Source organism: Hordeum vulgare, chromosome 2H, assembly GCF_904849725.1.
Source record: "Hordeum vulgare subsp. vulgare chromosome 2H, MorexV3_pseudomolecules_assembly, whole genome shotgun sequence".
NCBI classification, from domain to species: Eukaryota; Viridiplantae; Streptophyta; class Magnoliopsida; order Poales; family Poaceae; genus Hordeum; species Hordeum vulgare.
The window spans coordinates 645,050,176-645,076,578 of NC_058519.1; the positions used below are offsets into that span (position 1 = coordinate 645,050,176).

The 26,403-nt window shown below is 41.0% G+C and overlaps 2 protein-coding genes across 2 annotated transcripts; one reads left to right on the forward strand and one right to left on the reverse strand.

Annotated features, from left to right (window-relative positions):
• The first annotated feature begins 7,712 nt into the window (after positions 1 to 7,712).
• On the forward strand, positions 7,713 to 11,498 carry LOC123428318 (bystin). The gene is made up of 10 exons (XM_045112515.1): positions 7,713 to 8,162; positions 8,257 to 8,383; positions 8,557 to 8,608; positions 8,708 to 9,035; positions 9,316 to 9,395; positions 9,479 to 9,526; positions 10,192 to 10,338; positions 10,799 to 10,871; positions 10,972 to 11,044; positions 11,194 to 11,498. The coding sequence occupies exons 1-10, from the start codon at positions 7,797 to 7,799 to the stop codon at positions 11,271 to 11,273; spliced, it is 1,374 nt and encodes a 457-aa protein (XP_044968450.1). The 5' UTR covers positions 7,713 to 7,796; the 3' UTR covers positions 11,274 to 11,498.
• Positions 11,499 to 17,041: 5,543 nt separating this feature from the next.
• On the reverse strand, positions 17,042 to 20,006 carry LOC123431176. The gene is made up of 5 exons (XM_045115014.1): positions 19,802 to 20,006; positions 19,617 to 19,670; positions 18,651 to 18,754; positions 17,533 to 17,571; positions 17,042 to 17,395 (listed from the first exon to the last, which is right to left on the reverse strand). The coding sequence occupies exons 1-5, from the start codon at positions 19,875 to 19,877 to the stop codon at positions 17,246 to 17,248; spliced, it is 423 nt and encodes a 140-aa protein (XP_044970949.1). The 5' UTR covers positions 19,878 to 20,006; the 3' UTR covers positions 17,042 to 17,245.
• Between the last annotated feature and the right edge of the window lie 6,397 nt (positions 20,007 to 26,403).

Consider the following 26,403-nt stretch of genomic DNA (forward strand, 5'->3'; position numbering starts at 1 on the left):
ATGATGGAGCATAGCCAGACTATATGATTTTGTAGAGATTACTTTTCTTGGCCTTGTTATTTTGAAAGTTCATGATTACCTTGCTAGTTTGCTTGAAGTATTATTCTTTTCATGTCAATAGCAAACTATGGTTTTGAATCTTACGGATCTGAACATTCATGTCACGTGAAAGAAGTTGCAAAGGACAACTATGCTAGGTAGCGTTCCACATCAAAAATTCATTCTTTATCACTTCCCTACTCGAGGACGAGCAGGAGTTAAGCTTGGGGATGCTTGATACGTCTCCAACGTATCTATAATTTTTTATGGTGTCATGTTATTATCTTGTCAAACTTTGGATGTTTTGCATGCCTTTTATATATTTTTTGGTACTAACTTATTAACTCAGTGCCAAGTGTCAGTTTCTGTTTTTCCATGTTTTTGACCCCTTTCACAGGAGATTTTTAAACAGAGTCCAAACGGAAGAAAATCCCCGAATTTTTTTTTCCATAACGGAAGAAGATCGGGAAGGTTGAGAGCCAAGGCAGGGGGCCCAGGGGCCCTACAAGCCCCCACCCCGCGGCCAGGGGGAGGCCGCGGCCCACAGGCTTGTGGCCCCCTGGAGGCCCTCTGTCCTAGGGGTTGCGCTTATATATTCCCTAAAAATCCCAAAAAAATCAAGAGATCATCGAAAGTACTTTTCCGCCGCCCCAAGCTTCTGTCTCCGCAAGATCCCATCTGGGGCACGTTCTGGTGCTCTGCCGGAGGGGGGATTCGGACACGAAGGGCTTCTTCATCAACACCATGACCTCTCCGATGATGCGTGAGTAGTTCACCATAGACCTACGGGTCCATAGCTAGTAACTAGATGGCTTCTTATCTCTCTCGGATCTTCAATACAAAGTTCTCCATGATCTTCATGGAGATCTATGAGATGTAATCTTATTTTGCGATGTGTTTGTCGAGATCAGATGAATTGTGGATTTATGATCAGATTATCTATGAATCTTATTTGAGTTTCTTCTGATATCTCTTATGCATGATTTCATATCCTTGTAATTCTCTTCGAGTTGTGTGTTTTGTTTTGCCAACTAGATCTATGATTCTTGCAATGGGAGAAGTGCTTGATTTTGGGTTCATACCGTGCGGTGACCTCACCCAGTGACAGTAGGGGCACGCATCGTGTTGTTGCCATCAAGTGTAAAAAGATGGGGTTTTCATCATTGGTTTGAGATTATCCTTCTACATCATGTCATCTTGCTTAAGGCGTTACTCTGTTCGTCATGAACTCAATACACTAGATGCATGCTGGATAGCGGTCGATGTGTGGAGTAATAGTAGTAGATGCAGAAAGTATCGGTCTACTTGTCTCGGACGTGATGCCTATATGTATGATCATTGCCTTAGATATCGTCATGACTTTGCGTGGTTCTATCAATTGCTCGACAGTAATTTGTTTACCCACCGTGATGTTTTCTATTTTGTGAGAAGCCTCTAGTGAACACTATGGCCCCCGGGTCTACTCCACACCATATTTTCAGCCTTACACTTTTACTTCGTTGCACTTTCCGCCTTCAGATCTCACTTTGCAAACAATCTTGAAGGGATTGACAACCCCTTTGAAGCGTTGGGTGCAAGCTCGTTTGTGTTTGCGCAGGTACTCTCGACTTAACGAGACCCTCCTTCTGGATCGGTACCTTGGTTCTCAAACTGAGGGAAATACTTACTGCTCCTGTGCTGCATCACCCTTTCCTCTTCAAGGGAAAAACCGACGCAAACAAGACAAGTAGCAAGAAGAATTACTGGCGTTGCTTGGGAAGGACTTTTGTTGCCGTAGCAGGGAGGAACGCTGTGGCGCGCCATGCGGGAAGGTGGTGTTGGGATTGAAGCCGCCATGCGCGTCAACGTTGGAGTAGCCAGGCGAGGGCACATACCCCGAGGGAGGCATCGACGATAAGAGGTTGGCCGGCGACACAACACCCTGGCGCCCCCTCCATGCGGCCTGCAGGTTACAACCGGGCGGATTCATCATCCCCGCGCGGGACACCTCTTCCTAATCGACCGCCACCATCGTCGCATCCGTGATCCTCTTGGTGTCGAGCCTCCTCCGTCGGTCTGTTGTGACCGCCTCCCGCCGCTGAACATCTGCCCTGCACTCGTCGTCCGAAACGCCTGCCAGCCAAGGCATCGACTTCATCTGCTTTGGCTCGCTGGAACCAACAACAGTGACGGCGTGAGGGAAGGTGTACTTATTCTTCGGTGGCATGGCGGCCGGATGGCGAGAGTAGGTGGGGAAATGGAGGGGAAGGGAGGAGGAATGGGGAGAAAATGATGGGAATAGGCTCGGCTATCGCCGACAGAGCGGGCCCATTTGGCTTTTCGCTTCGACCGGAGGCGCCCCGGGGGGCTGGGTTCTGCTCGGGTTCGTCGGCTGTTATTTTGGCCCAAACCGTTTTTTGTACAGGTTACATTTCAACATATTTCATCCTTAAATTTTAGACACATACACCTCACATCCTTGTTTACTTGTACAAAAAAAATCAGTTTTTTCTAAAATCGGAAATTTTGATTTTTTTTTTTCAAAATTTCGTCCTCCATAGAGGCCAAGATCCAAAACGCCCTACTCATAAGCTTCTCCCAATTTTGCCTATTGCTTTTATCAACTGACTCATTGGACTTTACTGACTTCCAAGACTAAATATACTCGGATGGAAAAGTTTGGTGATGCCAAACTTGAATTGGCTAAAAAGGCCACTATATATTTATTGATTGATAATAACTAGTAACTCAAAGATGATCCCAACACTCGTGGATTGGTGGAGTGTACCTTTGTATCCTGTTAACATTATACTAGCAAAAGAGCCCGTTCATTGCAACAAGAGAAAACAATTATAATCTCCGATGATGATGACCACATTATGTTCACACATCATCACTTCATTTTAAAATTGTGTGCACAAATGTAAGAAAATGTTTCTTCTTTTAAATTTATTCACAAGTTGAATCAATCTTCACATATTCCAAAAAATTATCATGGTTGTCAAAAATCTTAACAATTCAAATAATTATTCTGGATTTCAAGATTTTTTTAGAAAACATACAATAATAATCCGATCCATCCGACAGTTAACTCTTCATAATTCACACGGGGTATATTGTCACAAAGACATTGAAGCATTATTATTTAACTACATACCTTAGATCCTTCGTGAACATTTTTACAAATATGAGAACAATTTCAAAATCAAAAACATATTTTACAATTTACAAACATTTACTAAAACTCGTGAACATTTTTTCTATTGCGAACTGGTTTTAAGTATTTTCTTTTGAATTGATCAATAATTCTACAATAGGCGAACATATTTTTTGAAGTTGGAGGATTTTATTTTTTAAATTCATGAACATTTTTTGAAATTCATGAAAAGTTTCTAAATAAAAAACATTTTTATAAATCAGTAATGTAGTTTTTAAATTTACGGACATTGTTTTGGGAATATGCGAAAAAATTACAAAAATTCCGAGATTTTTTTGAATTCACAAACATGTTATGTTTTGTCAACATTTTAATTCAAAATTCCTAGTATTCATAAATTGCAAAAGTTTTTTGTATTTCTAAAGTATTTAAATTAGAAAAACAAAAATCGAACAGAAAATGAAAATTAAAAAAATGAAACTATAAAAAGAGGCATTAACTATTTTTCAAGTTTTAGGACATTTTTTTGAATGCACTATCATATTTTGAATTAGATTTTTATAAAATGTATTTATTATTATTTTATACATAGAATTTGATTTGAAATCATGGACTGTTTTTATTTTACAAACATTTTTAAAAATTGCAAACATTTTACAAAAACTGCAAGCAATTTTCGAATTCACAAACATTTATATTTTTTGAATATGTTGATTTAAAATTTCCAGTTTCTTAAAAGTTTAAAAAGTATTTGAAGTTCTAAATTATTTAAAATAGAAAACAAAACGGAACTGAAAATAAGAATAAAAAAGGGAACTAAAATAAACAGGAGCTTGTGCATCGGCTGGCCCATACGGGGTGTGTTGCGTGTTCTCCCAGCGTTCAGAGCGTAATATAGGAGGTTAATACATGGGCTGGCCCGAAACATTTTTTATTACTTATCGGTGGCATGATGAGTAATTTATGTCAACTTTAGGGCAATTTTCATACCTACCAACTAAGAAAAAACGCAACTCTAAGGACATCTTCAATGGTTGTAAGATAGCTGTTGGTAAAGTTTGTCACCTAGGATATATGATGATGTGACAATAAATAAATAAGGAGAGAGGAAAGTTGTATGTAGTTTAACCAACAGTTCTTGCACAAGCTCCAAGGTTACATAGAGAACAATTGCATTTATTTCCTCTTTTTCTATTGGATAATTTAGATGCAACCATTGGAGTAGTTGTATGATCCTTTATTGGTTGATGACATGGATAATTTTATCAACAAGGCTGCCCGTAATGGGAGTATCATAGGTACTATCATGCATGTCAACTAGGCAATCTCAATAAGGTGGCATGGAATTAAATGAAGAAAGAGATGGTTGAGTGTTATATCATGATAACGTGTCATATTAAATGATATGCTACTATGTGTCTTGCATGACAATAAATAAACTACTCTACGATACTAACATATGATACTATGCATTACGGATGCGGTATAGACTTGATACTAGTATATGATATTAATCATTACAACCAGCCTAAAACTACATACAAATATTGAAGATCCCTAACATATCTTTACCTACTAATAAAGCAATTAGTGCTTCTGTCATCCGTCATTAACATTGTCCATAAAGTTGATGAAAATTACCCACAATTGCCACTTATAAGTCACAGAAAAATGTTCCAAACAGTAAAATCTTCGGACTGGGTCGGCCCATGTAGACACCTCCTATATTACGCTCTGGGCATTGGAAAAAGATGCAGCACACCTATTTGGGCCGGCCCATGCGTGGTCCTCTGTTCTTTTAGTTTAGTTATTTTATTTTATTTTTCAGTTCCATTTTTTCCTACTTTAAATAATTTAGAAATTCAAATAACTTTTCTTAAATTTAAGAAACTGAGAATTTTGAAATAAAATATTCCAATAACATAATTTTTTTGAGAACTCAAAAACTACTCAGGAGTTTTGAAAAATGTTTGCATATACAAAAAATGTTTAAACTTTTATAAAATGTCTGTAAAATGAAAAAAGTCAATAATTTTAAAGAAAAGTCAGTTTAAAAATCTTAAAAACAGTTCGTGCCTCTGTTTTTAGTCTCATTTTTTATTTTCATTTTCTGTTCCATTTTTTAAAATTTCAATAATATCGACTTTTGAAAAACTTTTGCAACTTATAAAACTGAGAATTTTGAAATAGAATTTTGAAGAAAACATAAAATGTTTGTGAATTCAAAAAATGCTCGGGATATTTGTAAAAGTATTCCCATATTCAGAAAAATGTTCATAATTTTGAGAACAATGTTGTTGAAAGCAATAAAAGTCCATGATTTTGAGAAAAAAGTTTGTGTGTTATTTTTTGAGTGCAATTGAAAAAAATGTTTGCTAATTCAAAAAATGTTCATGTATTTCAATAAATGTCCTAAAATTTGAAGGACGTAATATGATCAGAATTCTTGAAGATTATAATTATTTTTCTTCCGTTGCAATGCTCGGGTCCTTTTGCTAGTATTTATAATAGGTAAATGCTGAAGTTCAAACTACGAGCTGATACAAACATAAAAAAAATCCGTTGCCATGTAGTGCTTCATTCACATTATTGTGGGTGGTCAAGATGGAACAAATAACCAATTTCAAAACTAAATGAACATGCATTAACAAAGAACTACAGCTAGTCATGATAAATTTTGTTTTATGTCGTTGTCTTATCACCTTCCATCTCACTGTTTTGGAACAGAGAAAATCAGAAGACCTGCCGCCGTTATTTTGCCTATGAGGTTACCTGCTGCCAAATACTACCTCTGTAAATAATGTCTTATATTTAATTATAGAGGTAATATAGTACTCTTTAAAGGGAAAATATGAATACTACCTCTGTAAATATGAATACCTACAATAAGAAATTTATTTGATGTGAAAATATATGCAATGATGAATCCAACAGTTTCTGTGTTAATACATTTTTCTATAAACTTGTTAAAATTATTTAAGCTTGGACTTTATACAAACCTAATATGCGAAGTAAATAAAAACAAAGGGAGTATATACTAGGTACCAGATTATGTTAGCAAATATAATACTAGTTCTGATTTTTTAAGAATACATACGAGTTCTGATTTCCTTTGAGATAAATATACTTTTTATATTTGTCTTGGAAAAAAAATACTTTATGTGTACCATTGTGTTATTGTATTTAGACTGTTTACCTTTTTAGTTAGTTTTGGAATGTTTAATTTTTCAGAAACATTAATTAGAATGTTACTAGTTCTGATGATTTGTCAAAAATAGCACATTTGGCCATGAAAGCAAGGAGAAGTCGTGATAAATGAAGGTTAAATGCTCGGGATGAACAATGACTCAAATAATATTTTAAGAAATCAAAAATAATAAATAAAAACATTAATAAATGTTCTAAGAGCTTGTAAAATTTCACCACGAAATCACATTTTTGTAAGTCGTGATAAAATAAAATAAAATAAAATCAGTGCTTCAAAATGCTTTTGAAAGTAGCCTTTTTGGGGGAGCAACTAGTTAGCGAGCACTCATTCGGGAGCCTCCGAGAGATCACTCCCGCGCGCCGCCACTTGACGTGTTCTCAGCCGCCGCCTCGTGTCGCGCTTTGAGCGTTCACTTCGTATATTTTTTTCGTACGTGTTTTTGGCTTTTTAGAGTGGTTTTTTTTCGCATGGCCGTGTCCCTCGGAAACGGGAAAATGTGTTTTCTGCTCTCTTTTTTCCCATGAGAGGCACGGTTTTGCTTTCATGAGAGTCACGGTTTTGCTATCGCGAGAGGCATGGTCGTGGCTCTCGGAAATGAAAAAACGCGTTTTTTCTGCTCTCCCTTTTTCCCGCGAGAGGCACGATCTTGCTTCTGCGAGAGGCACGGTTTGCTATCGCTTCTCGGAAATGAAAAAACGTGTTTTTTCTGTTCTTCCTTTTTTCCGCGAGAGGCACGATCTTGCTTCTGCGAAAGGCACGGCCGTGCCTCTCGAAAATGGGAAAGCACGTTTCTGCTCTTTTGTTTTCCGCGATAGGCACGACTTTGCTTCCGCGAGAGGCACGATTTTGCTATCGCGAGAGGCACGGCCGTGCCTCTCGGAAAGTGAAAAAACGCCGTTTTTTTTTGTTTTTTCTTGAAAATAAAGTTTGTCAAAACTATCAAGATGAGATCTAGTTTTGAAGATCTCGATGCGAGAAACCCAACGGTGAAAACAGGTCAAGATTTGAACGCACGGTTTAGGAGATAAAACGTTTTAAAAATATGGATCTACGAAAAAAGAAAAAACTCCCAGGTTGCGACAAATGATAGGCATTTAGTGCGCCACTTATCGGAATTTAGGGAGGTGGGAGTAATCGATGAAAGGTATACTCCTCAACTAGTGATTTCGCATTTTTGGAATATCGGTCTTTTATTTTTTTTATTATCTGATGGGCCGGCCCATTAAGCAAGGAGAAGAAGCAATCAGGCCCAAGCAATGAAGAGCGAGCCCTCCACGCAGGTCCACAGAAACAAAACCCGCCAATCCGCCATCGTCCTCCTCCTCTAGGGTTTTACCACGCAGCCGCGCCGTCGCCCTCCGTCCTCCGCCCCCCCGCCGCCTCCAACCACCACCGAGGCCCGAGCCAGCGGCCATGGCCGGGAAGAAGCGCAAGTCCGCCGAGAAGCAGCCCAAGGGCGGCCGCTTGCCGCTCGGCGCCGACGCCGACGCGGTGGCCGACGCCGGGAAGCGCCGCCGCTCCGGCGCCGCCAAGCGCCACCAGGCCGAGGAGGAGGAGTCCGTGCCCTCCTCCATCAGCGCCAAGATCCTCCGCGAGGCCCTCAAGCAGCAGCAGGAGGAGGGCCTGGACGACTCCCGCCACGCCGCCGCCGCCGCCCCACCAGCGGTTTCCGCCCCGTCCACGTCCTTCCCCGTCCCTGCTGTCGATGGGGGGGATGATGACGAGGACGTCGACGAGTTCGACGGCTTCGACGTGCTGAGCGAGTACGACGGCGGCGTGGTGCGTGCTCTTGCTTGCTTCGTCGGTCGTCACGGTAAAATGGAACTGTGTGTTTGTGGGGTGTTGCTGACTCGAATTTTGTGATTTTGGTTAGCCGGAGATCGACGAGGAGGATGAGAAGGCCCTCGCTGCGTTCATGTCCAAGGACACTTCCTCCAAGCGATCGCTTGGGGACATCATTCTCCAGAAGATTAGAGAGAAGGACGCCACTGTCTCAACAGGTGGGCATCCATTCTCAACTCTGATGCTTCTTATCAATTATTGACCATTGCACCGATGAGGAACCCTTTTGAGTTCAGTTTAATCGCATTTTGGATGTGGTGTAAATTGAAACAAGATGGCCAATGTGTATGTTTTGTGTGTGGAATTCCTGAGTCTGTGTGTGTTTGTGCAGAAGGACGGCCTGCCGTCAAGTTGGATAGCCGGATTATAGAACTCTATAAAGAGTATGTGCCAGGCTACCTGCTCCATTCCAGTACAGAGAGGAGCTTCTTCTCATTGTTTTTATATATTGGGTGCTGATTGTTGAATTTTGTCATACGCAGGGTTGGCCAGCTCTTGAGCAGATACACCAGTGGCAAAATTCCCAAAGCTTTCAAGCGTATCCCATCGTTGGAATGCTGGGCAGATGTGCTGCAGTTAACTGAGCCTCAGAACTGGTCTCCTAACGCAGTGTACCAAGCAACACGGCTCTTCTCTTCAAACATGAATGCGAAGAATGCTGTGCGGTTCTACGAAGCTATTCTGCTCCCGCGTCTTCGTCATGACATAAAACAGAACAAGAGGCTCCATTTTGCACTTTATCAGTCTATGAAAAAATCACTCTACAAGCCTGCTGCCTTTTTCAAAGGAATTCTGCTGCCACTCTGTCAGGTAACACTCTTTAGTGTAGAGAATTTTCTAGAACACATAGCAAATTCATCTAAAGAGTACAAGGGCAGAGTTTAGGATACATGATTCACTCTGCTTTTTCTTCTGTATAGTGTATGGATGTATTGCTTATGCAGTTACTTTATGTGATTCAGTGGAGCTATATTGTTGAATGTTGATCATCCAACATAAGCCACATTTTTGCTAGTTAGATCTGTATCTGAATGTAGTCCATATTGTTTCCTCCCCTCTTCACTCTATAAGCTCAAATGTCTGACTGCAGGAAGGGAATTGCACTCTGCGTGAAGCAGTAATTATTGGTAGTATTATCCAGAAAGTCACCATTCCTCCACTCCATGCGAGGTTAGCTGAATATAGTTTAAGATCCGTGTCTAAGATGGTTGTCAAGTTGATATCTTATCTCTACTGTACATTTTTTTATGCAGCGCGGCATTAATGAAACTAGCAGATCTGGAGTACTGTGGCACAACTAGGTAAATTGTGACACCTTAGTCCTTTTTGTGTTTGTGAACTACCAATTTTGGCCAATGAACTTTGTACTTGTGTGACTGTCATTTCTTGGTAGTGGAAATTAGTTACTAGTTGAGTACGGTAGAAGTTATTGTAATGAGGTTTTACCGTTTTAGCTGGTCAGACATTCTACCTCTCATTTTACCTGTGTCTGTCTTCCAATTTATAAAACATGCCATTTTTGGCCAAAGGATTTCACAAGGTGGTCCTTACATTTTTTGAAATAGGCACCACCATGCCATTTTCTTTACCCCCAAATTTAGAAGCTCGTTCCATATGCTGTGGTTGTATGTTGTAGCTATCTGGATGAGCATTCTAGCTTCTGCAGTATTTCATAGGCGAAATTGATCGATGTTGTTGCAATGTGCATATTTGGGTTTTGAAGCCAAGTTGGACTGTTCTGTCACTTCATAAAATCGTTGTTAGCTTGATATTTACTCCCTCCGGCCCATAATATAAGAGCGTTTTTTACACTACACTAGCGTAAAAAACGCTCTTATATTATGGGACGGAGGGAGTAGCTTGCAACTGTGATGGCATGTGTCTTGTAGGACAGGTTGTATCTTCATTTCTATATAAAGTACTTGATTCCTCGAACATGCTGTAACGTGATCTCTCTCTCTTGCAGTTACTTTATCAAGCTATTTCTGGATAAGAAATATGCTTTGCCGTACCGTGTTCTTGATGCAGTTTTTGCCCATTTCATGCGTTTTCTTGATGACGAGAGGAACATGCCTGTTATATGGCATCAGTCATTGCTCGCCTTCGTGGAAAGGTTAGTGATGGATGTGTAAATTTTGGATAATCTAACGGCATCGCTCTTGATTCAGCAAAACAGCTACTGCCTCCGTCCCAAAATAAGCGACTCAACTTTGTACTCCCTCTTTTCACTTTTGTAAGACGTTTTAGATAGCCGAAATTGAACTGTTTTGGGTGTTGTCTTAAGTGTCTAAAACGTCTTACAAAAGTGAACGGACGGAGTACTAAAGTTAGTACGAAGTTGAGTCACTTATTTCGGGACGGAGGGAGTACTATGCATTTTTATTACCTGGGCAAAATTCTCAACCTGAATGTGGAAAGTGAAGTTATACAGTTTGACAACTGACCAGCTTCCTTGCTATGTATGCATCAGAGACCTGATGGATGATGATAGATGATTCATTTGTTTTTAGTTATAGTAGTACTCGATTTTCTTTCACTAGTTCATTCATGTATTGCTAACTATTTTACGACAGGTACAAGAATGAGTTGGAGAAGAAAGATAAGGAGCAACTCTCACGCTTGTTAGATAACCAGAAGCATTATTTGGTACGACCCCCTCATTTCGCCATTCACATGTGTGCATCATGGATTTCGGAATGTTGCCCATTTAACTGAAATATGCTCGCCGCTGTCTTTGTGTATACAGGTAACTCCAGAAATTCGCAGGGAGCTCCGGAGTAGCGCCAACAGGGGAGAAAAGCCGACCGATATGTCGATATATATCCTTTACTGTCCGCACCGTTTATTTCCATTCCTTTGCTTTGCACGTTAACTAATATCTGGTTGAGCAAAAGATTTCATTCTTGTGCAATGAAAGCTTTTCTACTGATGTACAACAACGCGGTTGTGTCCTTAACTCTATCCTTACGCTCACCTGTTTCCGTGATCACCAAGCCGATTGAGGAGGACAGATGGAATGTTCCAGAGGTGCCCATGGAGGAAGATTAATCTCCCCAGAGCACGCCATAGTTTGTTTGCTATGCGGACTTCATCGGCGCTTCAGTTTTGATCATAGCGTGTTTTTGCTGTGTGTACCATGTTTTTTTTTTTTTGCTGTTGAGGCGAGATATATATACCCTGGTTTGTAAGAACCGTTGTTATGGAGGTTTGATCGATTATGTTAGAACAAAAGAGCTTGAGATTGAATTTCAAAATGTACTCATGGTTCCTGAATCTGGCATAGTGTAGATGAAGGAAGTGAACTTTATGTATCTTTGAAACACAACACAATTTTCTCACACTACGTTGAATGTTGGGACCCTTTGTTTGGATACACAATAAAGTAATCTTTGGTGTAAAATAAAAAGGGGACCAAAGTCAGAAGCAAAATGGAATGTCCAGAAGTTATTGGCCTAAAACAAAAAACACTTTTGCTAATTCTATCTAGATGAGTATATATGCAACTTAACTGGTTCTAATATAGAGTATCATATATTAGTATCATGCATATGATACCATACCTGCCAGTCGGTTTGGTTTGGCCCGTTGTAAACGGCCTCAGCCACAACATGCCCTGCCTACACGAATATTAGCTGGTTCGTGACGTGCTAGCCCATGCACGACATGTGAGCTATGTGGGCCGGTCCGTCGACATGCCACGCTCGTTGGCTTGCTAGGCTATTAGCCTTTTAGGCTGTTTTTAACCGATTTTGGCCTAATCTATACCTATACCTAATAATAATAATAATATAATAATAAAGCGGCTATTGCTTCCGTCGGAAAATTCACCGCGGCATTTTTATAAAAAAAAACTATAATTTTTGCGAAGACCCTGGTCCACCCTGGCCTGTGCCCAGGCCGCTGCCACACCACTCACCGTCGCGGCCGACCTCAACCACCACTGTTGTCGATCTCAACCCACCCGCCTCCGCGGCCGTACCTCTGCCCGCTTGATGCCCCCGTTTCGGCGCTCGAGCACAGCTTCTGGATCAAATCAACGCGGCAACTACAGTGACTGGGGCTGATGCGTCTCCCCGATGCAGAACGGCGGTGGCGCGCGGATAAGGCGCGGCGGAGCGAAGTACTTGCAGGTGGAGGCGGGCCTCCATGGCTCACACGGGGAACTCCGAGGTTATGGCGCGACAACGACGACTCCTTATGGCTAGATAGAGGCGTCTAACCTTTGCTCCCCTCATCGTATCCCCTCCTTCGGTAGGAACTCATCATCTGGTGAGATCCCCTCCCCATGCCTCCAACCGTGTGCCAAGCACCGACAAGAAATTTTGTTTTATGGGGATTTGTTTGCTGATGAATGGATTTATTGAATGTAAGATTGTATTGTTGTAGAGACAGAGAATGGAACACCACCTTCAGTTTGTCATCTGATCCCACATTCTCTACCCCATGAGTGAAATAAGATAACAGTCCATTGATCAATTCACGTAGCATTTTTGTTTTGCTTTGCTTGTCCCGCTCAATTTCTTATCATGATGGAATTAACAATGGACGGGTTGATTTCTCAATAAAATAGGATAGGACTGACTACATTAGTTAGTTAGCTTATTATTTTAATAGATCAAAATGATTATAAAAAGATTAAAAACGTGTGGTATTTTTTTTCTCCCGTTGCAACGCACGGGCCCTTTTGCTAGTATAAATAAAAAATAGAAAAGGCCGTGCTATGCCGGCTCGCGTGCCCAGACTTCAGACCCAGGCACGGCTCGAGGCGAGCTGCGTGTTTGGCACGACCCGATTAAAGTGTGTCGGGCGTGGTCGTAGCGTGCCGGGTCGCCGTGCTTCTAGGCCGACCTAGAAAACACGACCCGTTTGGCCAGATATATATCATACCAGGATATAATACCGGATCTATAATGGATATTATCAAATGTTAGTACTTCCTCCGTCACGGTTTAAAAGACACGAATGAAAAATCTCTGGGACCAAGGTAGTCACCGATTGGTTGTGAGATGTAGCAGGTGTAGATGCTAATGCGCCTAATCAACTGAGAAAATACTAGTACTAATGCGTGAGCAGCGAATTGGGAGGGCGCATGCATGAGTAGTACTAGTACTAATTAATAGAAGTAATTGCTTTCGTGTCTTAAACCTTGTCTATCTTGAAAACGCACGCAAGTTTAACTGTGCCTCTAAACCGTGATGGAGGGAGTATCATAAAATTATCCATTTATTATCATGCATGACACATTATAATACATCATTAATATGATACAGTATCATCGGTATCAATGATATGATATTTAACCGTCTATTTTTTCGTTTAATTCTATGTCACCTTATTAAAATTGTCTAGTTGACATGAAAAATACTACCTGTGATATTTCTCATTAGGACTAGTCTTAAGGGAATAGAAGCTCGCCTACTAGATCCAAGTGTTTCAACACTTATTTTCACATTACAAGTGTTATACAATAATCCTATGCTTGAGGATATCACATCACCCGCTACAAGTTGCTATTGATGTTTTCCGCGTGCCCAGGGGTACAACCATGACGTGGTGCACGTCCTTCTCCCGCCTCTAAAAACCTCCTCCACAAATGGTCAACTTGTTTGTTGGAAGAACAAAAATAAATCTCAAGTTGTCACTCGATTTTACTTGATCGATGCATCGAGCAAATGATCAAAGAATTTGTTGTAGAACGAAAGTAAAAGAGACAAATCAAGTGTCCAATTGATTCCACTAGTTCCACTACAATGTGGGACACCCACATATATAGAAGATAAATGGGTGTGTCGGGGAGACATATTTCCCTCTACAAACACCTCCTAGGAGGCATCCTTCCTATACAATTGATCACATGTTTTATTTCTCACCCCCTGATCAATTCGTCATCTGTATATTGCAAGCTGAAAACTCCTCCAAAAACCACGTGGGAAAAATTAAGGAGAAACCTTATAATAATATGTCATCGAAAACTCATTTAAAACCCCGGGGGAATATATAAGGACAAACCAATATGACATGCATCCACACTTATATTTATATTGTCTCGTTAAAAACCTTATATGAGAAACCATCATGAAAAACTCATAAAGGAAAAAAGTGTACAATATGAATGATGTGAAGATCACCAACAAGTTATAACTTGGGATTTTACCCCCCCCCCCCCCGGGCGTGAACTTGCAAACATCAATGTTGTCACAATTCCACGAGCCTGATTTTGGAATATAAACGTTGGTAGAGACACTGTGAACCTCACAATAATTAGTTTGCACACTATCCTCTTACGTTTTTCTATAATTTGCGAGGATAAATATAACACATAAGCAATACAAGTGACATTATCTTGGTAGATAATGATAATTGATTCCAATGAATCACCACATGATTTCACATGTGGCTAGTCATTCTACGAAGCCATAAGCAATACAAGTGACATTATCTTGGTAGATAATGATAATTGATTCCAATGAATCACCACATGATTTCACATGTGGCTAGTCATTCTTCGAAGCCATGTATATCTTGTCATGCTTCAAATAAAATAATTATAGCAGAATGATCAGAGGAAGGATCCATTTAGAGTCTATTCTGAAGGCTTCCCTCAGAATACTCTTCTAGTAAATCCAGTTGTTGATATGGCATTCTTGGGATGAGCTTATCAACCACTATCACGATATCACACCATGGTTCCATCTTGATTTTCCCCATGGAATTAGTCAAGACCTTTTATGCCTTGGACATATATGAGGATACTCCTTGCACCAACCATCATCCCTTTTATTGCCAACAAATATAGTGTCTGTCCTGACTTATTGTGCAATGCATATGAGTCCTTCGATGGTACTCATGTATGGAACTTCATGTCCACTATTACTTCAGCATCTCCCCTAGGTTTGAATGGGCTTGTGTCCCATGTCAGGTATAATATGACCATATGTGTTTTGATAAGATATATTCGTATTGAATTTTTTCAATATTTCTAGATACATGAAAACTAACATACATTTATTCCCGAGGGAAAATGCTCAAGCTATAAACTTAGCATCATTTAGTTTGACCCAAATATCCGTCTCAATATGATTTGTGTGTATCTAATATGTCTTGCATAGACATTGATGATAAGATCATCCACATCAATAAGAAGATGTAAATCCAATTCTAGATATCTTCATGAATATACATCGACAATCATCAGTATTAGAGTAATCCTTGTCAAGGAGTAAATTACTTAGTCGGTTGTACCAGGCAACTCTCCGACCTCTTTAGAGTCATAGAATGACTTCTGAAGCTTCACACATACATGTTGTGATGTATCATTGGATTCGGAATATTAAGCCATTTCAATGACTTCAATATATATATCCGAACTGAATGATCCATGTGAGTATATAGCCATCACATACATCAACCGCATGGATTTGTACTACCAATTCAATATTGAAACATAATTCCACTCATACCGAGAATGTATGCTACATAGTAACCGATGTCGGGTCGAAAAACCCATGCGCTACAAGCCTCGCTTTCTCACCACCTCATCTATTTCGTTTCTGAACGAAAAATTACTTCTCTTCACTACGGAAGATACTTAGGAGGAGTAGGTTTTACTATGGTAAACACCTCTCTTTTGATGAGCGAGTGCTACTCTTCTTAATTTCTTCCTTTAGTTTGAAGCAATTTGAAGCAATATAAGTTGCAACAACACTCTTCATGGATTTTGATTCAAGGCCCAAAAGGGTTTTAGCAATTCTCAAGAAGAAATATGTAGGCTTTCAATATACGATTCTCATGAATAAATATCATTTGTGAAATTCTCGTTATGCCTCTAGGGATCATCGGCAACAAAGGCAAGATCGCAAGCCGCCGTATCTGCTCTGCTGTACTGTACGAGCCCTTGTATGCAGGGAGAGTTACAGTCTGCTGACAATGTACTTGGTATGTTTGATTATCATGCAGCTTAAATGTATCCGTTCCAAAATAAATGTCTTTGATTTAATACAACTTTGGCCCTCCACTATAATGCACTTTTTCTTCGTTTGGCACCGTTCCCATACATTGCCCAATCGCTGCCATATTTTACCCTCTTTGTATCTAAAAATACTTGTAGTTGGACTAGTTCTTCCCAACTACAAATATTTAGATAAAAAAAGTATTTTTAATGTAAACCAGTGCAAGTAGCTACTCTGATGCTAAGCCAGTGCCAAATACACGTAACGGTAAATGATTAGTTCAGGTCTGGGTCCGTTTTTTTTTCAGGTTGCGAACACAATAAACTTTTATAATTTCTGCGTTTTAAGGTTTTAATCGAAAAATTGTACAGAACAAATATCCTAAAAGTGGTCCAATCCGTAATTTTTTCAAAGGGCACTAAAAATCCACACTCAAGACCCTTATATTGAAGGTTGGAAGGCCCAACTAAGGGTGCCCTGTATACCAGTCAAACGATGGTTTAGGAGTACCCTAGCCACAAATGTGGTGGTTTTGAGCAATATACCGACCCTTAGAATTTCCTTTCTTCTATCCTTATTCCAGTTTTACAGTTTATCGTTTTAAGGTATAATGTTTCATAATGGAAATCATTTCTCTACGCTACTAATAGTTTTAAGAAAACACTCTCTACATGTGCCACCTTCATGTGCTATATGCTAGGGAGTAGCAACATGTGCTTGGATAATAATGTTGATGATTTTGTTGGGAATTTCTAGTGCAGCACAAGGTGATCATATCTGTCTCTGCTATTTGTTCTGCAACTAGGTAGGTTAAATCAAACGAGTAAACAACGCCCAACGCCCAAGATGAAGATGCCAGACAACATGTTTAACTGGGTGGAACATCCGTTCCGTTCCATATACGCTTGCTTGCCATGCCATAGTTAGCATCTACTCCTCACCCATCAGGGTGAGGTTGGAGTTGACCAAACTTCCCAAACATACATCCATCACAACCAAGGTGAACAACGGTGGGTAATTCGAGGACGACAGTTACTAACAGTTTACACGAAAATTTGGCATCATCATGGGCTATGCCGATGTGCCGGGCACATCTTCGCCGGCCGCGGCGGGAGGCCCGGAGCTAGGTTTGGCCCGTTCGACCACGGGGGGTAGCGGTGGCGGCGGCTTGGATGGCCTGTTCGGCTTGATGAGCCCTACTTTCTCCGCCGGTATGTCAAACTGTCGTTATCACACAAGCAAAACACAGTGCCGCGATGTGAGATGTTTGGTGTCATGTGGTTTGTTATATCACAGTAAACAAAGAGGAAGTCATATTTAATGAAAATGATGTTCGCGAGGAACCCTGTTAAACTTACCCTGTATCCACACCCAGAGATGCACGCGTTGAAGCACTCCTGGTGAGAAAAAAAAACAAATTTATTAGGAAAGAAAAGACTGGTTACCGAATCTGTTAGAAAGAAAATCACAATAGCAGTTCACCGAGTCAAGCATGGCCAGCATTCTCACAACAAGTCGCATCAGCTAGCAGGTAGCAGGTAGTAATTTGTTGTTTGTAAACAATTTGATGCAAAGGAAACTTAAAACTCCGCTACATTTTTTCAGCAGCAGGACAGAATCATGCAGGCATGCAGATATGGAAAGTAGACACCATCCAGGAATTTACAGTAAAACAACTTGCACACTAAAATGGCATAAAACTATGTATAGAAATGATCAACATAAGTAACCAGCCAGCTGATTATCTATGTCCCATTAACATTTGCATGCCAGAGTTTCCAAAATAATCAAGCAAACCAAACTAAGGCATTCTAACTTGACTGTAGGTAAAATTCGGAGCTATCTACCTGCTGACTTGCGTTCTGCCTGTTAGCAAAAAAATTGAGGGCTCAATGGCTCATGCTATCACTCGGGACAAGTTTAAAATACAGGGAAAACCAAGGATGCACTGATCCCAACAAAAAAATCCACAAAACTAGCATATGATGCATAGCAATCCCAAGTGTACGCATCTAAATGATGCGGTCATCAACTACAATATGTGTTCCAAGGAAAAATGGTAAGCAGAAGGGCAATATTGTGATACTGCACGGAAAAAATGTGTACTGTACGACACATACTACTATAGAATCAGGAGTGCCCTGTTAACAGTCAAAACATGTGAAATCTTTTACTATTTCGAAACATTTTTCACAGCACAGTGTCACAATTATATTCAATCCTAATTATGTATGGTCAGGTTGATTTTGTGAGACTATCTCACGGTTGCAGTCCAGTCGTAAAAAATTGCAGCTTAGTACTTCTGCTGCTGTAACGACTTGGAAATTAGGGCCAGCATGAGTATGTATAATCTAAACATATTATAGGTAAACGATTGTTCCATAACAGATTTTGTACTTATAGTCAAAGGGGTTCAGTGATGAGAAGACATCTGAAACAATTTAGAAGATGTTATATTAATAGGTCAAGAACTCACCAAGGAGTAACTGTCCTCTCCTGGCGACCGATCGATATAAGCACTCCACTGGCGATCTTCCAACACCGGATCCTTGTAGCATATTTCAGTGCATTTACCTATGCCTGGGGATTTCACAGCATGTGAGTTAGCTTGCACATTGACAGAGTGCAAAAACTGAAAGACAAAAATCTGCTATTTTACAGTCACCCAGAAACACGACAATCTGCTATTCTACAGTCACCAGAATCAAAATTTTGCATATACAAGTAATAAAGGTAACTTCACGATAAAAAAAAATTAGAGACTTGTTTCAATAACAGAAACAAGTTGTTAAAAAGCAAGCTCTCCTGGGCCATGGCAATAATGGAGAACATGCAATTTTCCAAAGCAAGCAAGGCACCAAGCATGGAAATTGGAAAATAAATAACAACCCACTGACCGCCACCATGATTTACACGCAGAGCCACATTTACAATAACGAGCGTCCACACTACAGGACAGGAAGCACGTCGACGGATACAATAACGGACATCTACATTATACGACGAGAAGCGCGTCTCGGACACAATAACGAACATTTACGCTATACGACAAGAAAGGCGTCCTCGCCACGGATACAATAACGAACTTGTACGCTACGACAAGAAAAGGGGTCTTCTGACATTTCACTGTAAATCAGGATCGTTATGCGTGATAACAGAATTGTGATAACAGCTATCTGTCGAATGCAACTAAACTCTGAACCTGGAACAATGCCAATCTAACAACACATGCATAATTCAGTCTATTTTCCAGGGCAATTGCTTCAGGAAGGCGAAAGCTAATATAAACTAACCACATTGCATATACCAGATTTGAAACCGACGAGGAACATAACCAAAATAAATCTAAAACCAAGACCAAACAAGCGGATCAATCAATCAATCAATTAAAGAGATAGTTGCATTTGGCGGCTGGTGGTTGGCAGGGCGGGGGGGCACTCACACTCCTCCCAGGTGTCGCCGTCCGCGTTGCACCCCTTCTTGCAGAACACCCTCCCTGCGCGCCGGCGAAACGGCAACCGACCAACCAAACAACCAACAAACCGTCAGTCTCGATCAGCCGGACACGAATCCGCTTTGCGCGGGGACGAGTGCGTGAGATAGAGGAGGAGGGCGGGGGCAACCGACATGGGATTTGGACGAGGGTCGCGTACTTCTTGGTGCAGCAGCTGCCGCACGGCGGCGTCCAGTCGCCGGAGAACATCGCCTTACCCTGTTCACGGCGGCGCCGGCTGGTCCGGTCCGGCGGGCGGGCGTTCGCGCGTACGGCGCGATCGGCGTGAGGGGGGGTGGGTGGGCGGAGGATGCGTGCGGCGGCGCCGGTCACGGGAGGGGCAATGGGGGGTGGGTGGGGGTGGGGTGGGGTGGGGTGGAGGGGGGAGCGGAGGCGGCGGAGGCCTTGTGCGCTTTTGAGGTTGTCTGGTTCGGAGGAAATGGGGGAGGCCCGGTCTGCTTGCCCCGGAAACTGTCGGGAAGGCCCCTCCACACTTCTCTGTTCGCGGATGGGCCCTTGGTTGCCACCAAGAGAGAAATTTTACCAGGTTTGCAGGGAGCAAAGCATAAATGTGCGGTTCACCTATTTCTTCTTCTAGGTATAGATATAGTTCTTTTAAAAGATTAGTGACTCATTTGGCATATTGGTGTGTGGTCATCTTTTGCTCTATTAGCCAAAATTATAGTTCTATCAAAAAAATATTATAAAATTTCTGGCGGTACAACTATCGGTAATAACTGCTACCGGCATGTTTGTGTGTGTGTGTGTGGGGGGGGGGGGTTAAAGTTTCTTTTCGATGAACGGTATTTGATTCCCAACCAAGCTAGATCTTGGTGGGCACAAAACAGTTACAAGGCGGTGTCGTTTTCCCCCATAGGACCGTCGATGAGCATGTGGGTCCCCTCTCCTCTGTTGGCCACTCTCGCGACGGAAGGATGGGAGAAGCATGAATCTTTTCTCTACCATGTAGATAGAGTGTGCATAGCTAGGCTTTTGACTGGCAGCATTGTGGAGGCGGAGGTGATGTGGGAGCAAATATGGGTGTCACCGCTCCTTCCTTTATTTATTTTTTGAAGCTCCCTTCCTCTATATGTTTGTCTTGTGGGGCTTCGATGGGGACTGTGCGACTTGTTGTGCTCGATGAGATTTGTATTCGATGAGGTTATGTTTCATTCGGGTGGTCATCGAGACAATGTCGATGATCGCGCATAGTAGGGATCTCGTCCTTCGGCCCCGTTGTCAGCCCTATTTGGATCCATGGGTTAGAGTTAGTTTGAGTTAGTTTGGACTGAACTAACCCAAAAATATCAAACATGAGAGTTAGTTTGGGTTAGATGCATCTAACTCACCCAAAAAACTAACCCACCCAAGAGGTGCTTATTTGGGTTAGTTCTCCTCGGGACCACTAAAAAAACACCTTTTTCTCTCGCACGAAATAGGGTCCAAAGTAGACAAATGATTGAGAAAGAGCATTTATTGTCAATCTAACCCTGCCATCCAAACACCTCTTTGGTTAGAGTTAGTTCAGGGTTATTTCAGGGTTACAATCTAACTCTAACCTCTATCTGAGTTAGAGTATCGAAACAGGGCCGTCGTCATGTTTCCTCCTCCTCTAGCGGCGGTGCGATTCTCGTGAGGAGGTGTGTTGGAGGAGGGGGTCGCTTGCTAGCTCTTGGGATGGCACATGTGGTGTCTTCATTGACGATGACAAGTGTTGTTCACCTGTATGTAGGGGATTGAACGATGGTCTCAGCGATGACATCTGTTTCTTCAGGGCACTAGTTCGGAACCGTAGCTTTGGCAACTACTCGTCTGCGAGAGAGTCTGACTTCGGTTACAAGTCTGAAGAAGAGGGACAACGTAGGTATGCCACCATCTCATTCTGGATGTCGATGATGTCAAGATTCCGAGGGGTTGTTTTGTAGTTTTTGCTTGTTTCTGGATTTCCTTATAAGGTTGGGTCTTGAACAAAATTACTTATTTATTGCAAACAAACAAAAAAGTAATGGCAGGGGTGTGGTATGTACATAATTGACATAAAAACTTTAGCACTCGGCATGATATATTTCTTACTTTAACACCATGCGCTAATGGTATACTAATTTATTTGAGTATTTAGATAGAAGTCCATATTAAGCCTACATGATCGTTGACCATATCTTACTTTACAAGAGGTAATAGTAATCTTAGAGCAGCATCCTAAAATTTCTCTTGGGAATGGGGTATTTTTGTCGAGAATGCCAACCCATTAATCTCATTGTAGTCCTGGATATGGGGAGGGCAAAGACAAGCAATGGCTATTGGTCCACACTCCACACCTTAAAGGGAAAAGGAGTAATACTAACCATTAAAAGATGATGATGCTAAACACCGCACGAAGGTTGAATTCCATGGTAATGTATATCAGTCGAAGCATGAATAGCCAGAAAAACACCAATAACTCTGGAACCACACAAAAGCCAACTACTACTATCAGTTACTACCAGTTTTGGGTTTTCCTTAGTGTGGAACGTCCGTCAATAGAAATAGTGTCACGAGGAAGGAGCAGGAACAAGGCCAGGAGGAAGAAAAAGAAAAATACTCCTCCATGAAGGTAGGTTCCGGTCGAATGAGAAAGAGGAGAGAAAATGACAAAGTTTTTTTTGTACACGGAAAATGACAAAGTTAACCACGAATGAATGAGCGAGCAAGAAAGACCCACATAATAATGGGTGGGAGATAGCCGACGATGGCCAACAAAGAATTTCCGCATCAATTTTACCCCTCTCTTTTAAGGTGACATGGACCAACAAGATTCGGTGCGACTAACGGTTGGTTCGATGAATCTAGTAGGTCAAGTGTCCATCGTTGTGTCTTGAAGGCCGAGAAGCCTATTATGACTTGTCACACACGAAGAATCTCTGATTTATTTCTTGCAAAATTAAAAAGGGAAATAAAATATTGTCGTGTGGAAGCAATTCATTTGGCATACTAGTGTGTGTGGTCATATTTTTTGCTCTATTACCAAAATTAAAGTTATATAAAAACAAAGTATTATGAAATTCTCACTCGTAGAATTGTCAACAATAACCACTACTAGCATGTTTGAAGTGGTTTGAGATTTTGTGTTGTTATCGGTATTTGTTTCTCAATTAAGGAAAATCTCGCACGCACATAACAGTTACAACCAATCCAAACAACCCTGCATCTTTGAAGAAACTTGACTTTGGTCAAATGAATTGGCAACAAAGATGTAGGAGGTAACACAAATGGTCATGCAACTACTTGTCAAAAATGAATGTTTAATGTATTTGTAAGGTTGTAATCTCTGTTTTACACTTACTCGAAGGAAAATCATAATGAATTTATTTATTATGCTTTCGATACTAAATATTCACACATGTTTCATATATATTAGGCATGCCTTATTATTGTTTTTTTTTCTTTCTTTATAAATCACAGTTTTCTAAGAGATACACACTTCCATAATCTCATATCCTACCAAAAATTATACATTAAAGTCATACTAGCACTACATGAGTATGCAGTTTATCTAATTTGTGTGGTAAAATTGGCATGCCTATTCACCACCCAAGTTGACTACCAATTAACCAATCTAAAAAAGGGAATAAATTGATGCTTGTATGAAAGATCATAATATATGTGGAGAGCGAATACAAGGTGATCTTGTTTTCCTCACATGGGTGCCGGCGAGACCATTCCCTCCCCTCCATCGACTGCTCCGGACGTCTAGATAGGGCGTGGATAGCTAGGATTTGAACAGGTAGCATTGTGGAGGTGGAGGTGTTGTCGGAGCGAATAAGGGTTTTGCCGCTCCTTCCTCTATGTGTTCGTCTCGTAGGTCTTTGACGAGAAGCGCGCGACTTGTGGCGCTCGGGGACCTCAGAATCCAGCAAGCTTATGTTTCCTATGGGCGGTGTCAACGATCGCACGTGATGGAGATCCCGTCTTTCGGCCCCAATGTCATTACGCCGCCTCCTCCTTTAGTGGCAGTGCGGTGCTCGTGAGTAGGTGTGTTGGAGGAGGGGCTCACGTGCTCACTCTTGGGATGAACCATGTGGTCTCTTCGGTGACGAATGCACTCACCTTTTAAAGGGGTCTTGGCGATGGCATACGTTTCTTCAAGGCGCTAGTTCTTTCGACCCGTACGCATGGTGACTTTGTCACGCGAGAGGCTAGCTCTGGTTACAGTGATGAAGAAGTGGGGAGGCAGCATCGGCTCATCGCGTCGCCGTTTTGTTTTGGATCCCGCTAATGTCAAGATCCTGAGGGACTATGTTCTAATTTTTTCTTGTTTTTGGATTTCCTTGTAACGCTAGAATTTAAATAAATTACTTATTTCCTTCAAGCAAAAATAAAACAATGGCAGGACGTGGCATGTACAATAATGATATGGAAACTTTAGCACTCTCCATGATATAGTTATTAGTTTATCACCATGCTTTAATGACACACTGATTTCTTTCATTATTCAAATAAACAGGTAGAAGTCCATATTATGATTGTTGACCATATCTTTATTTTCAAGTGGTAATAGTAATACTACCATGACATGCCGCAAAAATGGAAATTACATATTGGTTAAGTAGGAGCATCCTAAAAAATTTCTTGAAAACAAGGTACATTTGTTGAGAATGTCAACCTTCTCATCTTCTCCTCTCCTCGTAGTCGTGGATATGGAGTGGGAAAATACAACCCACAATGACTATTGGTCCACACACCCTAGAGGTAAAAGGCATGTTACAAGATGATTTTGCTAAATACCACATGAAGGTTGAATTCCACACGGGATTGTACATGTGACCAAACATGATATGGGAGAAAAAAATCACTAACTTAAGCAACCACATAAAAGCCAATTACTAATACCAATTATGGATTTTGCTTAGCATGGGGCATCCGCTGAAAGAGTGAGGAGGGGGCAGTGGAACAAGGGGTGGGGGAAGAGAAAGAAAGAGACGCCCCCATTATGGTCGGCAAAAAATTTCAACATCAATTTACCCCTTTCTTCTTAGTTACATAGACCAACAAGATTTAGTGTGGCTACCGCCTGGTCCGCTGAACCTGGCACGTCAAGTATCCATCATTGCGTCTCGAAGGCCTAGCATCCAATTATGAGTCGTCACCTTTGCATGCTTTCCATCCCGCATCACACATGAAGAATCTCATGTTTACTCGCAAAATAAAAAAACAAAGAGTATGTACCTATTTTAATGGCTCGGAAGATCTTTAAACCCCAAAAGGCTATGACCACTTGGATCCATATAAATGTGACCCGGTAGACCTAGCCCAATCACGTCCTCTCCCAACACATGGTCCGTTGAATCCATTATGACCGATGACTTGCGACAAAGTTCTACACATGATGTGAAACTTATTTTCTTTATGCAATAATCGGTTGTTTAGTCAATAATTTCTTTTTCAATTCTTTTGGTCATAACAGTGATAATATTATGCCAATTCAAGTAATAATAACTTGGGTGATGCCTATGCTTTTAGATATGTTGTGTTTGTTCTCATTTTGAAGACGAGAACCACTAATATAGAGAGCACAACCAAAAGGGGAACATATCTCTAGTACTCACATGCCTTCTAGTGTAATGTGTCTCTAATCCAAACCCCAAAACTTATTTCTAATAATTTCTGGGTGGGTTGGTGTCACCTAATCCATCCCGAGAAGTTAGTGCCAATAACCTTTTCATACTAAATAACAAATGAGAACGAAAAAGAATCTTCTAACCACCTCCCTCGGTTGGTCCTATTTTTCATTGAGTGTGGGAGAAGAAATGATGTGTTTTGGGCACCATCAAGAACTTTTGGTTTGCTCTGATATATTAGGTTGGAGGGGCTGGCTTTTAGCTTGATACAAAACTTACTGAGCACTAAAGAGCTTTTAGGGATCAGTTAGATATGTCTTTTTCCTTCAAACAAAATCTTTTTGGCTTTTAGCTTGATACAAAACTTGTTGGGCACTAAAGAGATTTTGGGGATCGGTTAACTATGTCCTTTTTCTTCAAACAAAATCTTTTTCGGACCGATAGGTTTCTTGCCATAGATTGGGGTTGCTCTAAGACACATAAGGGGCTACACCCCAAGCCTAGAGGGACCAGTCCCAAGTCGTGGCACTGAGGCCTTCATTGATTGTAGTGTCTCTGGTATTGTTTGACACTGTAGATCACTATTGCACTAAAGCAGGTCGGGGTCTAGTGCTAGCCTCGCTCCACCCCTACTCCAAGAGTGCTCCAAGCACCATAGTATGACCAAAATGTCTTAAAAGCTCTCGAAAAAGGTTAGTAGATTCATAAAACTTCAGCTTCAATTTCAATATGCACATCAATAAATACATAATATGAACTGGCTCCTTGTTATTAGTATTAAATGCGGGGAAAAATATTTTTCAAACTTTGTCAACTTGTTTGTTGTAATATGATGTTTCAAACTTCATGTGGATCTCGTCAAAAAGTTTTGAAGAATCCGAGTTAATCTTTGGATTGTGTACTTGTGTACCACCATCGGGGAGCGAGTTGTTTTCTTTTACCTTTGCTCGGTGTTCAACATTTGAACTCTATGGTGTGACAATCCGTTTGCCCCAAGGCAGTGTGAAACTCTTTGAGTTTTATTAGTGAAGTTGGGGAGACTTTTCAAACTCTTTGCGTTTTGTTAATGAAGTTGGGGAGACTTTTTATCAAAGAGAAAATGTGCTAGTGCTAATTATTGGGATGCATAATGAGATGAT